We start from the raw sequence: 17819 nt of genomic DNA on the forward strand, positions 1-17819 counted from the left end.
AACATGGTATAAAATTAAAGACGGACTGAGGTATGAAAAGATGACTAAAGAGAAAAGAAGGAGGAGACTTATGAGGCGGTGAGGAATTCAGATGCTTGAAAAAGACGCCCACCATTAGTAGCGCGGACTCGTCTTATTTCACGCGCAACTACCTCAGCGTAAAGCTAACGACCTGTTGTTTTGACATATGCGTAATTTAGCGAAAACTTTGAACTCTGCAGAATATTGTGAACTTTTATTCCTTTTGCTAATTGATTCTTAATCATTATAAATTCTCATTACATTGATGAAGTTTTCTTTAACAATAATGGAAGGAATCGTAGAACATCAATTGTAGGAGCGGAACCAGTTTACTCTGTTGTTTCCGAAGGCTGCTCCGTGGCTCCCTCTGGCGTTGGCTCGGCCCCAGTACCCGGCGGTGGTGTGGAGGGTGCACACGAGGATGGGTCTTGAAATATCACATTGTTTGTTGCAGCCTTTGCTACTTCCGAGAAATCAAACCAGTGCTTGACATTTCCAAATCCCTTGAGGCACGACGTTGCTAAATCTCTTATCTCCTCCGGAGGAAGGATTCTGTCCCAGAGATTGAGACCGCTGACCTTATACAGTTGCAGCCATTTTTCACCGACCCTTAACATCCCTCCACCTTCTAACTCCTCGGGCATCATGGTTTCCGATATCCTCCTTTCGCCGTCCACGTAAACCACTGCCACTCCAGTTATTCCGGAAAACGTAACACAAAAATGGTGCCATTTGTTGTTTTCCATGAGGGGTCGTGATAAAATACTACAATTTAAGCAGGCGAAGAGCAACGACAATCAAAACACTGACGTTTCATCTGACTCTACTGAAATGCTCTGAGGGTACAATATTTTGTTCAAAACATCAAGACCTTTTTTCTACTGATCCATTTTTTATACTATCGGACAAGCCATTGACACAAACTGGGGTCCTTCAGTTTACAAAACTCCTCGAGTTTTGTCAGCCCCGAGGAGCTAGTATATTTCAGCTATGTGTTTTCCTTATGTTGGTGGTTGTTTTCTGTGCTAGCTAGTCTGATGTGCTTCTTGACTTTGTAAAAGTTTCAACGTTTCCACTCTCAAAATGATCAAAAATCGAATTTCAAGTTGTAAGCTTTGTGCACGTAAATAGTTTTTCGGGGTTTAAAGCAATCTCGTACCCAGAGTCCTAAGGCTTTTTGCTCAGCGGGTAGGCGTAAGGAGAGACTCAGGAGAATTCGAAAAAATTTAATTTTTTTGATTGGATGCTCTATATTATGAGCTCCGTAACGGCTTCCATTGTTTCACCACAGAAATAGAAATTCTGCGGTAATAAAATTCCAGTACCCCAGAGTCTCTCCTGTCAACCAAACGCTGGCCAAAGAGCCTGAGGACTCTGGGGACGAGATTGGGTTCAACGAGAGTTTTGAAAAACGCACGCTTAGGCCCAAAACCAAAACGGAGCTACCAAGAAACCAGAAGTTGTGTAACATGATTAAGGCTCCTCTTGTGCGCGGGGAAGCTTGGTAACTCCCTGTAATGTTCTAACTGAGGGACATCCCACGTACGTGCACAAACCTCAAACATTTGAAATGCGCTGGTAAACTAACATGAATACCGTCAAAGTCTGTTTCAAAACCAGAGGAAGATTTAAACAAATACAATTTTTTTTCTAGTTTTTGTTAGAGGGTGAATTTTGTTTCACTGAATTTTAAGCGAAATAGACTATTTCCAGTTTTTCATGTTTTTGGATAGCACATGTTGGCTCTGACCCCCTCAACTATACTTAACTTCACTTAAACTTTACTCAGTTAAACTAAAACAAATTATACTAAACTAAACGAACTAAAAGAAAGAATCTGACTTGACTAAACGCTAACTCATCACAGCCCCAACTCAAACTCTGAACGGCTGAACGAAAGTATACGTAAACGTTAACTAAGCATTGTGCAACTGCCTTGTAATTCTCGTTCGCTTCTCGATCATTTCCATTTTATTGCTCCTATCCACCGTCTGGCGGCGGGTACAGTTAGAAGTGATATTCATATTTCTTAGCGTACGAAAAAAAAAAACCCAAAAAAAAAACCCACAGAAAAAATGTTAAAAACTTGAAACCTGGCATACACATTGTTGTTAGTACAGGGACGAGTTTGCCAAAAATATGGCTTTCAAGGTGCCTAGCTATTTCTTATGTTAGATTCGCAAGCTATTGTGGTAAAATGTACAGCCGCAATCGTTTTCTGTACAGTGGGTTAAACAGCCAGGTACATAATTATTATTTAATTATCATTACTTGTGCTGATCTCTCTAACACCTTTACCTGTTCTTTGATTTTTTAACAGCCTCATCATTCAACACTTTTTGCATCACACGCAGACTCATTTGATTCCCATCGTGTATATCCCACTGCAGTCCAAAATACTGACTATTACTTCCATAGACAGCCAGTATCCAGCCAATGGACGCATAAAATTGCAAGAAACGGTTCCATAGACACATGGTCAGGGTAGACATGTGGGGAATGTTTCGCACCGATATTCCTGCCCTGTAATAATGTTGTGTGTAAGTGCCCTTGGGTTGTATGTCGAAGGTACCTTTTAAAATGAAAGAAAAAGAGGCAAATTAGGAATGTCGAACGAAACTCTGCCATCACGGCGCAGTGGTGAGAGCACTCGCCTCCCATTAAAGTGGCCCGCGTTCAATTCCTGGACTCGGGTTAAGTTTGTTGTTGGTTCTCGTCCTTGCTCCGAGAGGTTTTTCTCCAGGTACTCGAGTGTTTCCCTCTGCTCAAAAAGCACCACTTCGAATTTCCAATTTGATCTCGGCTGGAGGGTGTCCCCAATTGCAATTAGTGCTCTGAGCTAACTATATATGTCGACACTTAAATAAAGTGATTTCAGTATTTCTGTATTTACAGAGAAAAGGAAAATGTTTGCTTGGTAGTCCTTTCCATTTATTTCCTATGCTTCAGGCTAATTATAATTTCTCTCATCAAATCTTCAGAAACAAGAAAGGAACTTTTAAAAAGTAAAATAATTATATTTTAAACAACACTTTGATAAGCCTAGAAGCGCGTAAGCAGCAAATTAACTGGATCTTTTGGCGACGGCATCTGCAACCGAAAATTGAAAAGTTTAGCACACCATGCAGGACACCACATTTAAAAAAGCTGGGAATTGACTGAAAAAGGCTAACAATTAATTTATAAACGCCTTGCATGTTCGATCATTTAAAGATCATTGCCTTGTCCCTGTACCGCTTTCTCCTAGGCCCTCACGATCAATTCGTTTCGGTGTCACGTGATCCGAAACGGATTGACCGAGATGAAAGACAGCGAGAGGCCTAGGAACTAGGCAATTAAAAATCGCACGAGTAAAGATTCCTCCCGCTAGAAAAAGGTCAACGAAACTTTCAACTTTTCTGAAACCGATTATCAACGCAACCATATAAGCCAAAAACTTCTCACTATTTATATCGATGCAATACTTTTCCGGAGTCAAGATGTGCGGCTCTTTACACTCAGGCAGACATGTCTTAGTGTCGATGTCCTTAGCAACGCGGCATGCGTTACATTCTGTAGGCAGAGGATTCCCAGATGATGCTGTATTGCAACCTTAAGGTGGAAAAAAAGGAAAGAATCCCTAAAGAATTAATAGTTGCTTTTGGTATTTGTTTTTTATGTCTGATATTTTGGTTTCAAGTTGAGCACGGCATAGACCCATTACAAAACTGGCTGACAGTTTAATATTCTTTTGTCTGCATTCAAATTGGTTTCACTAACCTCGTTCTTGAGTTCAAATATCAAAAGAATATTTTACCTTAAACGAGGCTAGTGAGGCTAATTTCAATACAGAAAAAATAATATTAAAATGTCAGCCATTTTTGCATTGGGTGTATATAGTTTCACTGAACTGAGCCTGATCCAGTATTATGCTGTAGTGAGAGAGATGAAACATTCATTCGTATCACAAGCATCGCACAAAGAAAAAACGTTGAGATCGCGACAGGACTCAGCTGAATAACGAGAAGACTACACCACAATCTCGCACCCAGAGTCCTCTGGTGCTTTGGCCAGCGGTTGGTTGCCAGGAGAGACTCTGTGGTACTGGAATTCTATTACCACAGGATTTCTGCAGTAAAAAAATTCAAGCTTTTTACGGAGCAGCTAATCAAAAAAAAAAATTTTTTTTGAATTCTCCAGTCTCTCTCTTGGCAACCAACCGCTGGCCAAAGAGCCTGAGGACTCTGAGTACGAGATTGACTACACTCATATACTGTGAAGTATTGTGGGATTGTGAGTGGTGATGTTGCTTTATAATTATTACTATTACATTATACAGTGTGACCAGTATTTTTGAAATTTGAACGAAGTTTTGAAATTTACATGTCAGTTTTAAACATATCGCTAGCGAGATTTCAGAGTTCCCTTAGAAATTCCCCTAGTTTATTGACGGTATAAGGCTATGAATTTTTGTTTGCATGACAGCTGCAATAAGTATTTCAAAAATAACAATTGCTTTCCAAGTATTTTGAATTTTTTTTCTACTTGAGGCGTCTTTTTCGGGAAGATTTCCAGAGACATCTTCAAGATTCCATTCAAATGCCGGAAATTACAAAGAGCAAATCGAATGTTCGTTTCATTCTCGGAATACTGGTCATGCATTACGTAGACTAACTGTAATAACCAGCTAGGCTTTTTTCTCAACCCATTCCTAGCTTCTGCACTTGGCCTTACCTGCTTCTCGAATTGAAATTCTCTTGTGGTATATTTCCTGAGTTTCCGACCCTTCACAGTCTAGTATAGATTCATTATTGGACAGATTTTACTTGCTAATCGATTTAGCCGTCAGTGCTGTCTGTAATTCCTTTTTTATTCTTACCGTAGAGGGGATCACAATCCTCGTGGCACCTCTGTGTACACAACCTCGTTTCCAGATCCATGTGTGTATCACCATTACACTCCGCGCTGGTCATGTCACGTGACACAATATGCGCGTCGATTACGTCAAGCTTCTTGTCGCCGTTTCCGAAGGCGTAAAACCGCACGTTCAAACGTTCGCTGGTATCTAACATGTTCAAGTATATGTCGCCGCTGTCTGTTGTTCCCAATGTTTTTCCGTATTCAATAAGGGTGCTGGATTCTGACTCGGTGACGCATACGAAGTAAGATTGCAGTAAGTTTGGGTCACCAAGTCCTCGAGCGTTTGGGTTGTTCGTGGAGGTTTTTAACGTGTTTCCCTGTGAAGAAAAAACTCAAGTAACTTCTGCATGATTTTTTGCCTTAACTCCCTTGGATTCAAGCATGAATTTTTCCCTCAGTAAATAATAATAACAAATTGGTAAATCCTTCATGATTCAACCTTGCTCTCAGGGCTTTCCCTCGCGCCCCTTCCAATTTACAACGGAAAGGCCCTGGGATTGAATCATTGCCGCATGCGGCTGGAAGAGGGTGTTGAAATAAATGTTGCATTCATTCACGATGATGGTTATATTGAAGTGTCGATTTTCAAGAACAACCAGAAGACAATTTAATCAGTCGTTATTTCTCAGGCATGGTATATTGGCTCATGTTCCATGGCCGCGAAGCCAATCAAATGCCTGAAATTGCATTATACAATGATCCTGTTTTTAATAATCTATGTTATCTTACCTTATAAATGGCTACTCTTCCAGGTGTAATTTCAGTGTAATACCATGTGGACTTGTCTTTGGGTAAAGCTGAGAAGGCCACGAAAATGCTTCCCTCTGTAGTTGCTGTGAAGTGAAGACATTTCCCGTTGCTGTCAGTCGGGTCAAAACGAAGAGTGTTGGACCATTTCATATTACAAGGTTTATTTGTCGTCGCTTCTCTTTTATATGCTTCTGCAGTGTCATCATCAGCTTTTAAAACAATTCTAGCCAAAGTGCGCCCTTCCAGAAAGCCGTGAAGATTTGGGAAGAACTGTTTCGAAGCTTTGAAATCAGGTGTCAGTAACTCCAAACCTCCAGTATTTTGGTTATACGACAAGACCAGGCCAAGGACTGACATCTTATGCTTTTTAGTATCGCCGCTTCCCCCATTTTTGAAGGCATTATATAAATGAAACGAGCCATCTTCTTCCCCAGTCAGCCATTTTCCATTGGTAAACTTCACCAGGCGACTCATGTTGCGAGGGATGCTGTAGCCTTCGATGCCAGTTAGATCCTTTTTCATGTCGAATGTTACACGAAATTCCTTTTGTCCACTGGTAATTGTCTGCCAGTTTAGCGTCGGTTTAATTGTTCTCTTTTCTAGGTCTCGGTTCTCGGTTTGAGCGGAAGAGGTGCACTCTGGGAGAAGAAAATCTGAAATTGACATAGGGCCCTACGAACAAAGCGAAAAGTAGATGAGAAACTAGACAGCGTTAAAACTAAGCCGCTTCATGTTATAGACTCAACACGCTTCAGAGTTTAATTTAGTGATGTAGCGGACGGGGGAGTTCCAAACATGGCTGAGGACTTGCTAAATATGGTCTTCGTCATTACTCTGTCAGATCCTCGAGTTATTTTACCAACTGTTCAAAAGTAGCAAGAAAGGCCGACAGCTTGGAAACTGCAACGAAATTACAAGTATCGCTTGGAGGACGAATAAATCAAAGGGTTTAAAAGATTCAACTGAAGAACGACCATATATTGCAGATATTTGCCTACACTATATAACTGCGGTACTTTCCAGTATATTACGAATTCGCAAAATGACGAGCACCCAGTTGGCTTGATAGCTCAGTTGTTAGAGCACTGCATCGTCATTAGTTCAAAACCCGTTCAAGTTTAATTTGGATATTTTCAGGGCTCTCTTTCCACAGCTGCTTAAGTTGCATGCAGTTTAATTCAGCGTTTACTGAGGCAAATCCAAGCGGTAAAAATAAAACTTCTTAATGTATAACTTAATATTAATTCTTTTCAAGAAAGTTTCAACATGACCCTCTCTTACTACCGTACGGCACAGTGATGACCACACATCTTGTCGTGCTAAACGATTGTAACATTAAAGACTTGGTTTAAAAAGTCCTTCCTAACAAAGTGGAATTTTAATCGGCAAACCATTTAGTTCCGCACGACGGTAACACGACGTCTGTAGCGAGCCAAGGCTCGATTACCAGCGGCAGTTCGGGGAATGAGCCCGCTCTCACCCCCTCAAAGAGACGATTACCGTACCTGAGGGAGTGGCCAGGGCGCAGAGGAGTCAAATTTGTTGTAAATCCCGGTTAAATTCACTGGGAAATTGCGCGGCAAACTGAGTTTGTTGATACAAGAACATGATCGAACAAACCGTCATTAGATCTTATTGCGCGTCTGTTGAAAGATTATAGAGCCAGCAATGGTCGCCTGTGAAAAAACGATCGCCGCCGAAGCCGTCGGAAAAGCAAAGCTTTTCGAACGAAGAAGCTCCCCGTAAGCTACAGCAATGCGCCCATAGTCATTGTTGCATGCGGCTTGTGTCTAGGGGATAATGTTTCAAAAGATCAAGACGCGTAATAAGATCCCATGACGCTTTGTTCAATGACTTTCTTACAACGCAGTTTATCCGGAATTTACATCAAATCTGACTCCTCTGCTCCTTATGGGAGTGGCGGAAATCGAGCCTATAGCGAGCTTAAATTATTGTCAGTAGCAAGTTGTTTATTTAATTAACCATACACAAAACCTACCTCTTCCATATAAACCTCAATAGCTCTTTTCAAACTTATCCTTCTTCTCCTAATGGCCTCTTCTAACCCTTTTCTGCTGTCAAAGGAACAGTAATGTTTAATCACCGTTCCATTCTCGACGACAGTCTCAAAGAAGGTCACTTTATCCCCGTTAGCGTTAGTCTCGGTTTTCAAGCTTGCTGCATGCCCCTCGCAACCCCAGTTGACTTTTTCGCCAGGAAACAGGTCCCGCATTCGGAAGTTTACCAAATCTGTGACAGAACCGACCTGGAAGAGAAAGGGTTTTGGATATTTTGGGATGGAAACAAGCCATTCCTTAAACTCGTTTTTAAATGTGGGGGAGTACGCGTCTGACAAGATGGCCGCCACCTCATGGCTTCCGCCCAGTGCTATGACAGTCGTTGAAGTAGTCTTCGATTGATTCCGTGAATACTCCCCGCCCTTAGTGCTGGACTTGGCTCCTACGCTGGAAAACAAAGTTTTGAATTCCATCTCCATTTCCACAGCAAATTCTTTTTTGTTGGAGACGTCGCTTGCATCCATGAATTTACGAATTTCAAGTTGACCGCCAAACTTTGAGGATTTGATGTAATGTGTTCCCCACCTCTGGATGAAATTTTCTGTAAGCAGAACAATCAAATGTTTTAATTACTTAATAATATTTTTTGTACTAGTTCTTGTTTGAAAATGCCTGATAATTGAAGAACCGCGCGGGTTGGAAATAGCAATACTCTGCATGGAACATTACAAAGGGAGGGGATATCGCCTATGTGAAGCGACAAATTATGCAGATTATGATCGTGATTATGGGAAACCAGGGGATGAAATATCAGTATAGCCAACTAGGGGCTTCGCGCCTCGTTGGTTATAATCATCTCATAAGGCTGGTTCTCATATAATGGCTACGACCAGCGATCCCAGCGATCATTTGAGAATCGCTATGTTCGGCGATCATAGCGATCTTAATGATCGTAGCGATCACAGCGATCACGATCCCTAACATAGAAAAATTTCTATCTCGACGATCGTAGAGATCGGTGTTGCGCGATCGTAGCGATCATAGCGATCAAAACGACTTTATGAGAATTGGTTTCTGTGATCGTAGCAATCGTAGTGACTGGAAATATCCCATAAGTCATTACAACATTGGACTTTGTATCCTATAATTCAACACGAAAACATAAGTTCAGAAACATGTTAGCGATCGTAGCGATCATATGAGAATCAAAGCAATCGTTACGATCGTTATCATCGCTGGGATCGCTGGTCGCATTTTGCAGCGATCATAGCGATCGTAACGATCGTAGCGATTATATGAGAACCAGCCTACACCCAACAAGCGCAAGTGGAATAATTGTTGAATATTCACCGAATCGGAGGTGCATGGATAGTGCTAGATATTTACTGAGCCGCGAAGTACCTAGGAAATGTCTAACACTATTCACCGCCGGCGACACTGAGGTGAATAATTGTTTTAGTACATTAACAATGAACCAGTGGATTAGCAGACCCATTATTCAGTTTTCCATTCTTTGACAAATTGGCAAAAATGTCTTACGCGCTAAATCTAGGAAAATGTCGGGAGATGAATAGCAAATACCATCCCAAGTTTGATAAGCCAATCAGACTCCGCGAAAACCACTATCCACTAGTTTGATGTCATACTACGACACACTTACGGTACTACAAATTGTGTGAGCCGCGTATTCTCCAATGTGAACCCAAAAGAAATGGATGGAAATTATTTTCTTGAGTGCTAAGATGAGGACTTCCGTTAGTTATAGTTCCCCGAGCTCGCTAACCCCCTGAAGAAAATTGGTTTGCCAAGGTCAAAGAAAACTCTTTGACCTTGGCGGGTGTTAAGAAAAGTTCTCCGTTAATGGTAAGCTCAAGCTCAAATTTAATCCGAATAAGTAAAGGAGAAAAATGACAAAACAACAAAGTGTGAAATAATAGAGTGTGTGCACGACGGCCATGTTGGCGGACCGAAACAATACAATGATTTTCCTTTGGGAAATATATTCTGTTTTTATGCAAATATCTTCTATTGTTTTAGGCCGCCGTGCACACACTCTATTTGAAACCCTCGCGCGCGTGTCACGTGATCACGCCCGCGCAAAGTTCTTCCCAAAGGGGGTAAACTCAATGAATTCAAACAGCTGGATTTGAACCCACGAACTCAGGAAATTAAGGTATTGTACTTACGGTATTTGAGGGGGGCTCCTGCGGCGAAGTACGAAGTAGGCAGTTCCATGAATTCTCTTAGAAATGACAAACTTAAGTCTTGGGGTTTGACTTCGTCCAAAAACACTTCGTATCTGCAACACGTTTTTTTGAAACAGTCATGAACAGTACTAAACATTGACGAGAAAAGTGATCAATTAAGACAACGATGTAAGGTATATGAAATAATTCATATATGAACTGCGGATATAGATGAAAGTGAGAAGTGATCATCGCAGTGAATTTTCCAATTTATGCAATTGGAAATTGGAAGCCTGAAAAAAATTCAGGCTTCAACGGGATTCGAACCCGTGACCTCCGCGTTACCGGTGCGATGCTCTACCAACTGAGCTATGAAGCCACACATTGGGAGCAAGGTCAATTGTAGGTTCCCATTTTCCCGTGAGAGGAGTGAAACGATGTAAGGTATATGAAATAATTCATATATGAACTGCGGATATAGATGAAAGTGAGAAGTGATCATCGCAGTGAATTTTCCAATTTATGCAATTGGAAATTGGAAGCCTGAAAAAAATTCAGGCTTCAACGGGATTCGAACCCGTGACCTCCGCGTTACCGGTGCGATGCTCTACCAACTGAGCTATGAAGCCACACATTGGGAGCAAGGTCAATTGTAGGTTCCCATTTTCCCGTGAGAGGAGTGAAACGATGTAAGGTATATGAAATAATTCATATATGAACTGCGGATATAGATGAAAGTGAGAAGTGATCATCGCAGTGAATTTTCCAATTTATGCAATTGGAAATTGGAAGCCTGAAAAAAATTCAGGCTTCAACGGGATTCGAACCCGTGACCTCCGCGTTACCGGTGCGATGCTCTACCAACTGAGCTATGAAGCCACACATTGGGAGCAAGGTCAATTGTAGGTTCCCATTTTCCCGTGAGAGGATTCGAATCCCGTTGAAGCCTGAATTTTTTTCAGGCTTCCAATTTCCAATTGCATAAATTGGAAAATTCACTGCGATGATCACTTCTCACTTTCATCTATATCCGCAGTTCATATATGAATTATTTCATATACCTTACATCGTTTCACTCCTCTCACGGGAAAATGGGAACCTACAATTGACCTTGCTCCCAATGTGTGGCTTCATAGCTCAGTTGGTAGAGCATCGCACCGGTAACGCGGAGGTCACGGGTTCGAATCCCGTTGAAGCCTGAATTTTTTTCAGGCTTCCAATTTCCAATTGCATAAATTGGAAAATTCACTGCGATGATCACTTCTCACTTTCATTTAAGACAACGATGCTGTGAAATATAGTGCAGATGATCGGCTAGTGTCACCTATTGCTATCAACAGGCTGATCAAATATCTATTGGTTTTTCAGAAAAATGGGCAAATGTTTCCCATCAGCGTATTTTATTTGTGATGGAGGCGAAATAAGGCCCTTCATCCTTGATTTCACAGTCTAAAACTTCCCATTGGCGTATATGTATTGTTAATAACGGGAGCCATAAAAATGTCTCTAATGAATTGGGCTGTATTCCCTGATAAGACTTGATGCAATTGCGCCTATGACGATTCTCGAATTTTGTGTTCAATTTTAAAAACACCAAAGTCTGTAGAGCTAGAGGCTGGTTTTTCTCAATTCCGAGAAAATGTTACAGCGATTAGCACCAAGCCAAGATGCTTCAAGGAGACAGTTCTATATTTGCTCTCGCATGTACAATACAAGTCCACGATATACAACAAGCTTTTTACGATCACTCGTCTGCTAACATTATATTGGAGAAAACGTCTCGTTCCTGTGAACCAACAAGATAGTTGCCTGTCTAATATTTTACCTGTTTATATCGACGCTCAGCTGGGCCATATACTGTTGACTTGCACCTGACTTAGACTCGCCCCAGGCCGATTTTACGCCTGCGTAGAACCCAAAGTAAGAACCGGACACCCCTGCCTCCATTTGCAGAAAGGACTGGAACTCAGAGCGGCTCTCAAACGTCACCATGCTAGCTTTAGTGTCGTAAATACCGTGGACGTTCATTGTGTCTGGGACATCGTAATCATCATACCTTATAAATAGAACAAAATTCTCTTTACATGCATCTTTCAATAAAGCAACGCGCTACTTGTGTGAACAAAGCGGCTTTGCAAGTTCCAAGTTACTACGCACAACAGAAATAGCAGATGCCAACACCCCAACCTAGTTACCAGGGCCTGGCAACGAGGTTGTCAGCACCCCTTCCTTTCTTCTGTATCCTCCTTATTCGTCTTGACTTGGCACTTCATTTACGCTGGTTTAGTGTGTCTCTTATTACAGGATACTACTTGTTGTGATAAAGGTGACAAAAATGTTAAAAAGTTGAAACTGGAGAATACAATTCTGACTTATTCGACGGCTGTGTGATTACAGTTAAATAGCAATCCGAAGTAAAGTAATTTTCTTAACTTACGACATAACACTAAATATTTATGAATTTCAACTGAAACCAAGAGACTATGAGGTAAGAGAGCGAATCCCCCATACATGCCCCTCTTCCTGTGAAAAATGTTTTCAATCTATTTTTGTTTCGTTGCTATTTTAATGTCGACATCTTATTAGTCAGTTAGAGTGACGTCATTTAATTTGAAACTCAAAATAGCATGGTGCGAATTAAAAAAAGATTGAAAATAATTATCATGGGGCACAGGGATTCACTCTCTTACCTCATAGTCTCTTGCTTACAATACTAAACAAATTATGTCACTGGCAATATTTGGGGGATGGACATGCAGCTCGCTATAAAATATCCGGTCGTGTTTTCATGATTCCTGAGGTTTGCAACTACCTATAGCCGATAGTCAAATAATTTAACTTTCGCACGCACAAACTTATATGAATATTTAATAACTCTTACGTTGCTTTCCCAGCGCAGCTTCGTTGCACGATGCTCATTTTTCTCGATTCAGGGCTGTACTCACCACGCCCATCAAAACCCACCCCCATGAAGGCCGCGCCATCAATCATGTTCTGTCGGTCAAAGGTTACATAGACGGGTTAGTGTTACACAGTCTGGGACCATATTCACGAATCACATCCTATGCTAAGGGACTGTTTACATGGAGGGAGAAAGATTCTAGCACTAGGAAGATCCTAAAAGGCGAAACAACTTTTCGTTTGGTTTACATGCAGAAGTTTCGGTCGGGGTAGTTACCATTAGTGAGGAAGGAAAAGAAAAAAAAATTGTCGGCCACCGCCATGTTTGTTTTGTTTTTCCCTAGTACTAGGACCTTCCAAGCGAAGGTAATTTACATGGTGCTTGGGTCTTTTTATCTCTCAGCTTGAAAGATCCTAGCGCTAGGGCCAAGTACAACCTTTTGCATGTAAACTGAACATATGGCGCTAGGATGATCCGCCTAGTGCTAGGATCTTCTTTCCGGCCATGTTAACAGTCCCTAAGACAAATCCTAAGTATTGTCTCTTAACAATAGGCTATTGTTAATCCAACAATAGGCTATTGTCAATCCAACAATAGACCATTGTTAATCCAACAGTAGCCTATTTTTCAATAGACTTTTGTTAACCCAACAATAGACTATTGTTTCAATAGCCTATTGTTAATCCAACAATAGGCTATTGTCAATCCAACAAAGACCATTGTTAATCCAACAATAGACTATTTTTTCAATAAGCTATTGTTAACCCAACAATAGACTATTGTTTCAATAACCTATCGTTAATCCAACAATAGGCTATTGTTAATTTAACAATAGACTATTGTTAATCCGACAATAGGTTTAATTGTTAATCCAGCAATAGACCATTGTTAACCCAAAAAAATAGGCCATTGTTAATCCAACAATAGACTTTGCCAGGAAACAATATTCAGGATTCCTGATCATTTCATGCATACCAAATATCCGGATAGAATGAATCAAAAACCCGTGAAAACCCATTTTCAACGGCACCTTTCTCGTCACTTTGCCAAATTTAAATTTACGACAGCCCCGTGTTATAGTGAAAGTGTTCAGCGACGCTCAAATGTTTTGCGAAGGTTTATGACCCTTACAAAGTAAAATATTTCATTCAGACATTTGCCTACGGTCCTATATCAAGATAGCCTGCGAACGCAGACGTATTTCCGGAGAGAATCTCGACAGCCGGAAATACGTCTGCGTTCGCAGGCTAGTATCAAGAAAAAAGGCTGAAATTGTTTGGCATCATGAGCCAGAAAAAGCTAAGTTTGGACCTCAAATATAAATGTGTTTGCTTTATGGTGACGACTAAACCTCTGACTACAAATTGATAGTAATCCTCTTTTAAAGCTGCTGAATGTTATATGACTGTGCCACGAACAAGCCATTTCCGGGTTGCTTTAAACCTCATTATTAAAACGAGGCTAACTGTAAAGTTTTTATTGTTTTGAAAATTAGTTTTCATTCATATGCAAACAAAACTAATTTTCATATGAAAAGTTTTGCCATTAGCCTTGCGTCAACAATGAGGCTCACAGTAACGCGGAAATAGCTTATTGATTAAAATGACTCATTCCATGTGGTCAGGAGTTGTTGGAACTCAAGATACCAAACAAGCGTCCAAAGTCCACTTTGCCACGTAGCACGGATCACCTTCCTTGTACCCAGTCCCATAGCAGCCGTTCATCAGTACGTTCCCGAGGCCTGCTGGGTAGCTGTATGCTTGTGGTTCAGCTTCTTTAGGGGAACCACTGTCATCGCTTATAACTGAATCCAAGTGATATCCAGGAGGTACAAACATGTCTTCTGATTGCCAGCCTTTTTCTGGTACAATATCCAGTTTGATCTGCAAATCAACAATAAACTAAGAAGTCACTTTCTTCTTTGACTCACTGGCGCAGACGTTCTTTGACTCGTCTCGTCACGCACTCCTCCGTAGGGAGAAGTGCGTGACTCGTCACGGAGGAGTGCGTGACGTTACGAGCCAAACAACGTCTAGGTATGAGGCTACTCACGGTATGTACTTCATGTATCCCTTATTATAGTGTATTTAAAATATACCTTTAGAAACCCTTATTTACCCCTGTATACCCTTTGTAAATACACTATAATAGGGGATACATGAAGTACCTACGCTACTCACTTCCGTGCCGCTGTACAACTAAGCTTGCATTTTTTTCAATTTCTTACGCAATGTAGAAAACAAGACGCTGGATCTTGAGTCAGTAACAATATTGTGTATGTTTATGATCTCCACGATAAAAAGTTGGAAGTTATTTCTGTTCTTGCACAAATAGCTCTTTTGGCGCATATACACAGGCTCCTTTAACGAAAAACTCAAAGTTTTTTGTCCTTCACCAGACGTTACAGTGAGAAAGCTTGGATAGCAAAGAAAAGGGTGCTCTCTAGCGCTGCGCGTTTACGAAGTCGGCGAAGGGAACGAGAACTTCACAAAAAATTGACGAGAAAAACAATGGCCCTGCGCGTATGTTATAAGTTTGGGTGCATTTATTCGCTATATATACTCTGCAAAACAACAACGTGAAATGACCCAATTCAAGGATTTGTGGAGCACGTGAAACACGCGTGGTAATTTTTTCATACTTAAGGAGAGCCTTTCCTACCAGTTCTGTTCCTAGCTAGTTCGGCCATATTGTACGGGTCGAACGAATTGGACTGGTTAAAATCGCAAAAAAGTTCATGACAAGTGACATGAATTTTTATTTTCAAGCTAGCGACGTTTTTGTTGGCGTTGCCGCCATAGTTGCTTGAACTCCTACTATAAAAACAAGAGAATTTGAGCAGGGGAACCGTCCGAAACGTTTTACACCTTTTCACCGAGCACAAGTTAATCTGACCTCTTTCTTAAGGAAATTTTCCGCCTTTTCCTGTGCCTCATCAATAATCTGCAGCTGTTTATCCACCATTTTGCCCATCACTTCAATCCCTTTCTCTACCACAGCACCTTGCACATCAGCTGCAGCAGCGGCAGCCGCTGGTGAATTCAGTCTCACTGGTGCTGACCGTTTGGAGCCTGGTACCAAGGATGGCGCAGTACTTTTCGTGAATCCTTCTGTCCTTTTGTTCGTGGATCCTTTAATTAGGTGTACAAGAACATTGTTGAGAGAATCATAGGTAGCGGTTTAGTGGAGTTAGTGGCTTTCATTTAAACCAGCAAAAGCTGAATTGGACCTGCTTGTATAAATATCGCTTGCAAATGAATAAATTTACCACAAGGAGAATCATAAATTGCTGTAGTTTATAAGTATAAGTATAATTTTATTTTACGTCGAAACGTGGGGAGTAGTCGCCCAGCCTCCCGAGCCAAGGGCTCACGTTGAAAACGCTAGACTAACGAAAAATGAAAACATATATAACACATTCAATACTATATAAACAAACACTAATCTAAGTCTAGTAAACAGTATTGATTAAAAAAGGGTAAAAGTATTTCTATGATGAATCGAGGAATAAGTAAGCTATGCCTAATAATTTACCTACGCATCAACCAATGGGAAGCCAAACTAAACAAATCGTGACGTGATTGCGAGCATTTTCCCGCGCTTGGCGCTGGTTACTTGTATTTGCTTCGAATTTTGATTGGTTCATTGCGTCGCTTACGTCTGTTGTGATTGGCCAGAGTAATTGATGTAAAGTTCCTAAAAATAGATATCTCTGAAACTTCTAGAACATTCATTTTTTAATTGTATACATGGCACAAGTCACTGCGGCTTGTAGCCCAGGAAGCAGATTACTCAAGTAGTTTACTCAGGCAGTTCACTAGAAACAGTGTAAAGGTTACAGGAGAGCCAAGTGCGTGTGAGCTGATCTTTAAAGTGGCCAACTACCCGTCCTTAATTTCGTCAAGTAGTTGTTGCTAGGTCTTTCAAGTTGCTACCTGTATGCGGAATATATCAAAGAGGCTGCTTGCTGGGTAAGAAGTAGAGTTTGAATGGTGAGAAGCTGTTAGTTGCGAGGACTACTTGTGGCTAAGATTAATTAAGAATAAATTGGAAATTTCAATCAGTACCCTTAACTTCTATGGTTTATCCAATAGTTCTAGGAAGCCTATAGTTAATAAGCCCCCGGCTTCTATATAGGCTTCCTAGCCTTCAACACATTTAATATTGTAAATAGTCAAGTATGAATATTGTAATAGTAAGAATATTGTGTGTCGTCTATAATGTATTTATGTTGTATTTTTTTGTTAATGGCAAATAAAATTGAATTGAATTGAATTAAATGTGCTTGCTACAAACCAGTTAATTCTCTATGATCGAACCGCGCAAAATCGTACCTTGCGGTTTGGCATCGAGGACAACACGATCTCCATTCATCAAAGGTGAAGCATTCTTGGCAATAGGCTGAGGACGCTGTGCTTTATTTCCAGCATTCAAAGCAATCGAGGCGAGATTAGGAGTGTTTCCGTGCGCTCCATGAACAGAGCTGTGAAGAGCTCGACTCAGCACCGGATTTGATCTTGGATTCGTTACTGGAGCCGTTTTGTAATACTTAGGGACAAATGAAGCTGGATTGGGCGACGAAACATCCTGTTGTTGCTGATTGTTACTCCATTTTGCGTTTAACACATTTTGGCGTTTTTCTCTGTAGAACGATTTTGACCATCGCCTCTCGTGGCGGGAGGTGCAAAAAACAGAACCTGATCGAAGAAAATAATAATACCGGTATTAATGAATTGATTGATTGATTGATTGATTGATTGATTGATTGATTGATTGATTGATTGATTGAGAGCCCGGTTGTTCGACGTTCAATTTTATGATCATCCATGGTGAAAAGTTTACTTAAGTGTCCAGTTTCTTGTTGTCAGTTCCAAATTGAAAAAAATTAAGTCACGGACGAATGAAAAGAAACTAATTAAATTTACAAAATTCTTCAATGCTAACTTGGCATTCTGATTCGGTTTGGCGTTTATTTTTCAACAATAACAACTGCAATCTTTATTTACCCATGATTTAATAGATGTCACGTGTAACAAATTCATG

At 40.8% G+C, this 17819-nt stretch overlaps 1 protein-coding gene across 1 annotated transcript; it reads right to left on the bottom strand.

Annotated features, from left to right (window-relative positions):
• Nucleotides 1-350: 350 nt before the first annotated feature.
• Nucleotides 351-17786, bottom strand: LOC146451287 (uncharacterized). Its single transcript, XM_085099325.1, has 13 exons — nucleotides 17783-17786; nucleotides 17111-17473; nucleotides 15672-15907; nucleotides 14423-14659; nucleotides 12756-12868; nucleotides 11700-11930; nucleotides 9875-9987; nucleotides 7670-8289; nucleotides 5650-6342; nucleotides 4880-5237; nucleotides 3466-3612; nucleotides 2320-2593; nucleotides 351-786 (listed from the first exon to the last, which is right to left on the bottom strand). Exons 1-13 carry the CDS (start codon nucleotides 17784-17786, stop codon nucleotides 351-353), a joined length of 3825 nt encoding a protein of 1274 aa, XP_084955451.1.
• Between the last annotated feature and the right edge of the window lie 33 nt (nucleotides 17787-17819).

Source organism: Pavona decussata, unplaced genomic scaffold (genome assembly GCF_977016875.1).
Source record: "Pavona decussata unplaced genomic scaffold, jaPavDecu1.1 SCAFFOLD_391, whole genome shotgun sequence".
NCBI classification, from domain to species: Eukaryota; Metazoa; Cnidaria; class Anthozoa; order Scleractinia; family Agariciidae; genus Pavona; species Pavona decussata.

What these genes read in the sequence shown, in the direction of transcription:
- LOC146451287 (XM_085099325.1), bottom strand. An exon ending in AGCTGCGCTGGGAAAGCAAC is followed by an intron (nt 11,931 to 12,755) that starts GTAAGAGTTATT and finishes TCTATTTATAAG; the next exon opens with GTATGATGATTACGATGTCC. An exon ending in GTATTGCATCGATATAAATA is followed by an intron (nt 2,594 to 3,465) that starts GTGAGAAGTTTT and finishes TCATTTTAAAAG; the next exon opens with GTACCTTCGACATACAACCC.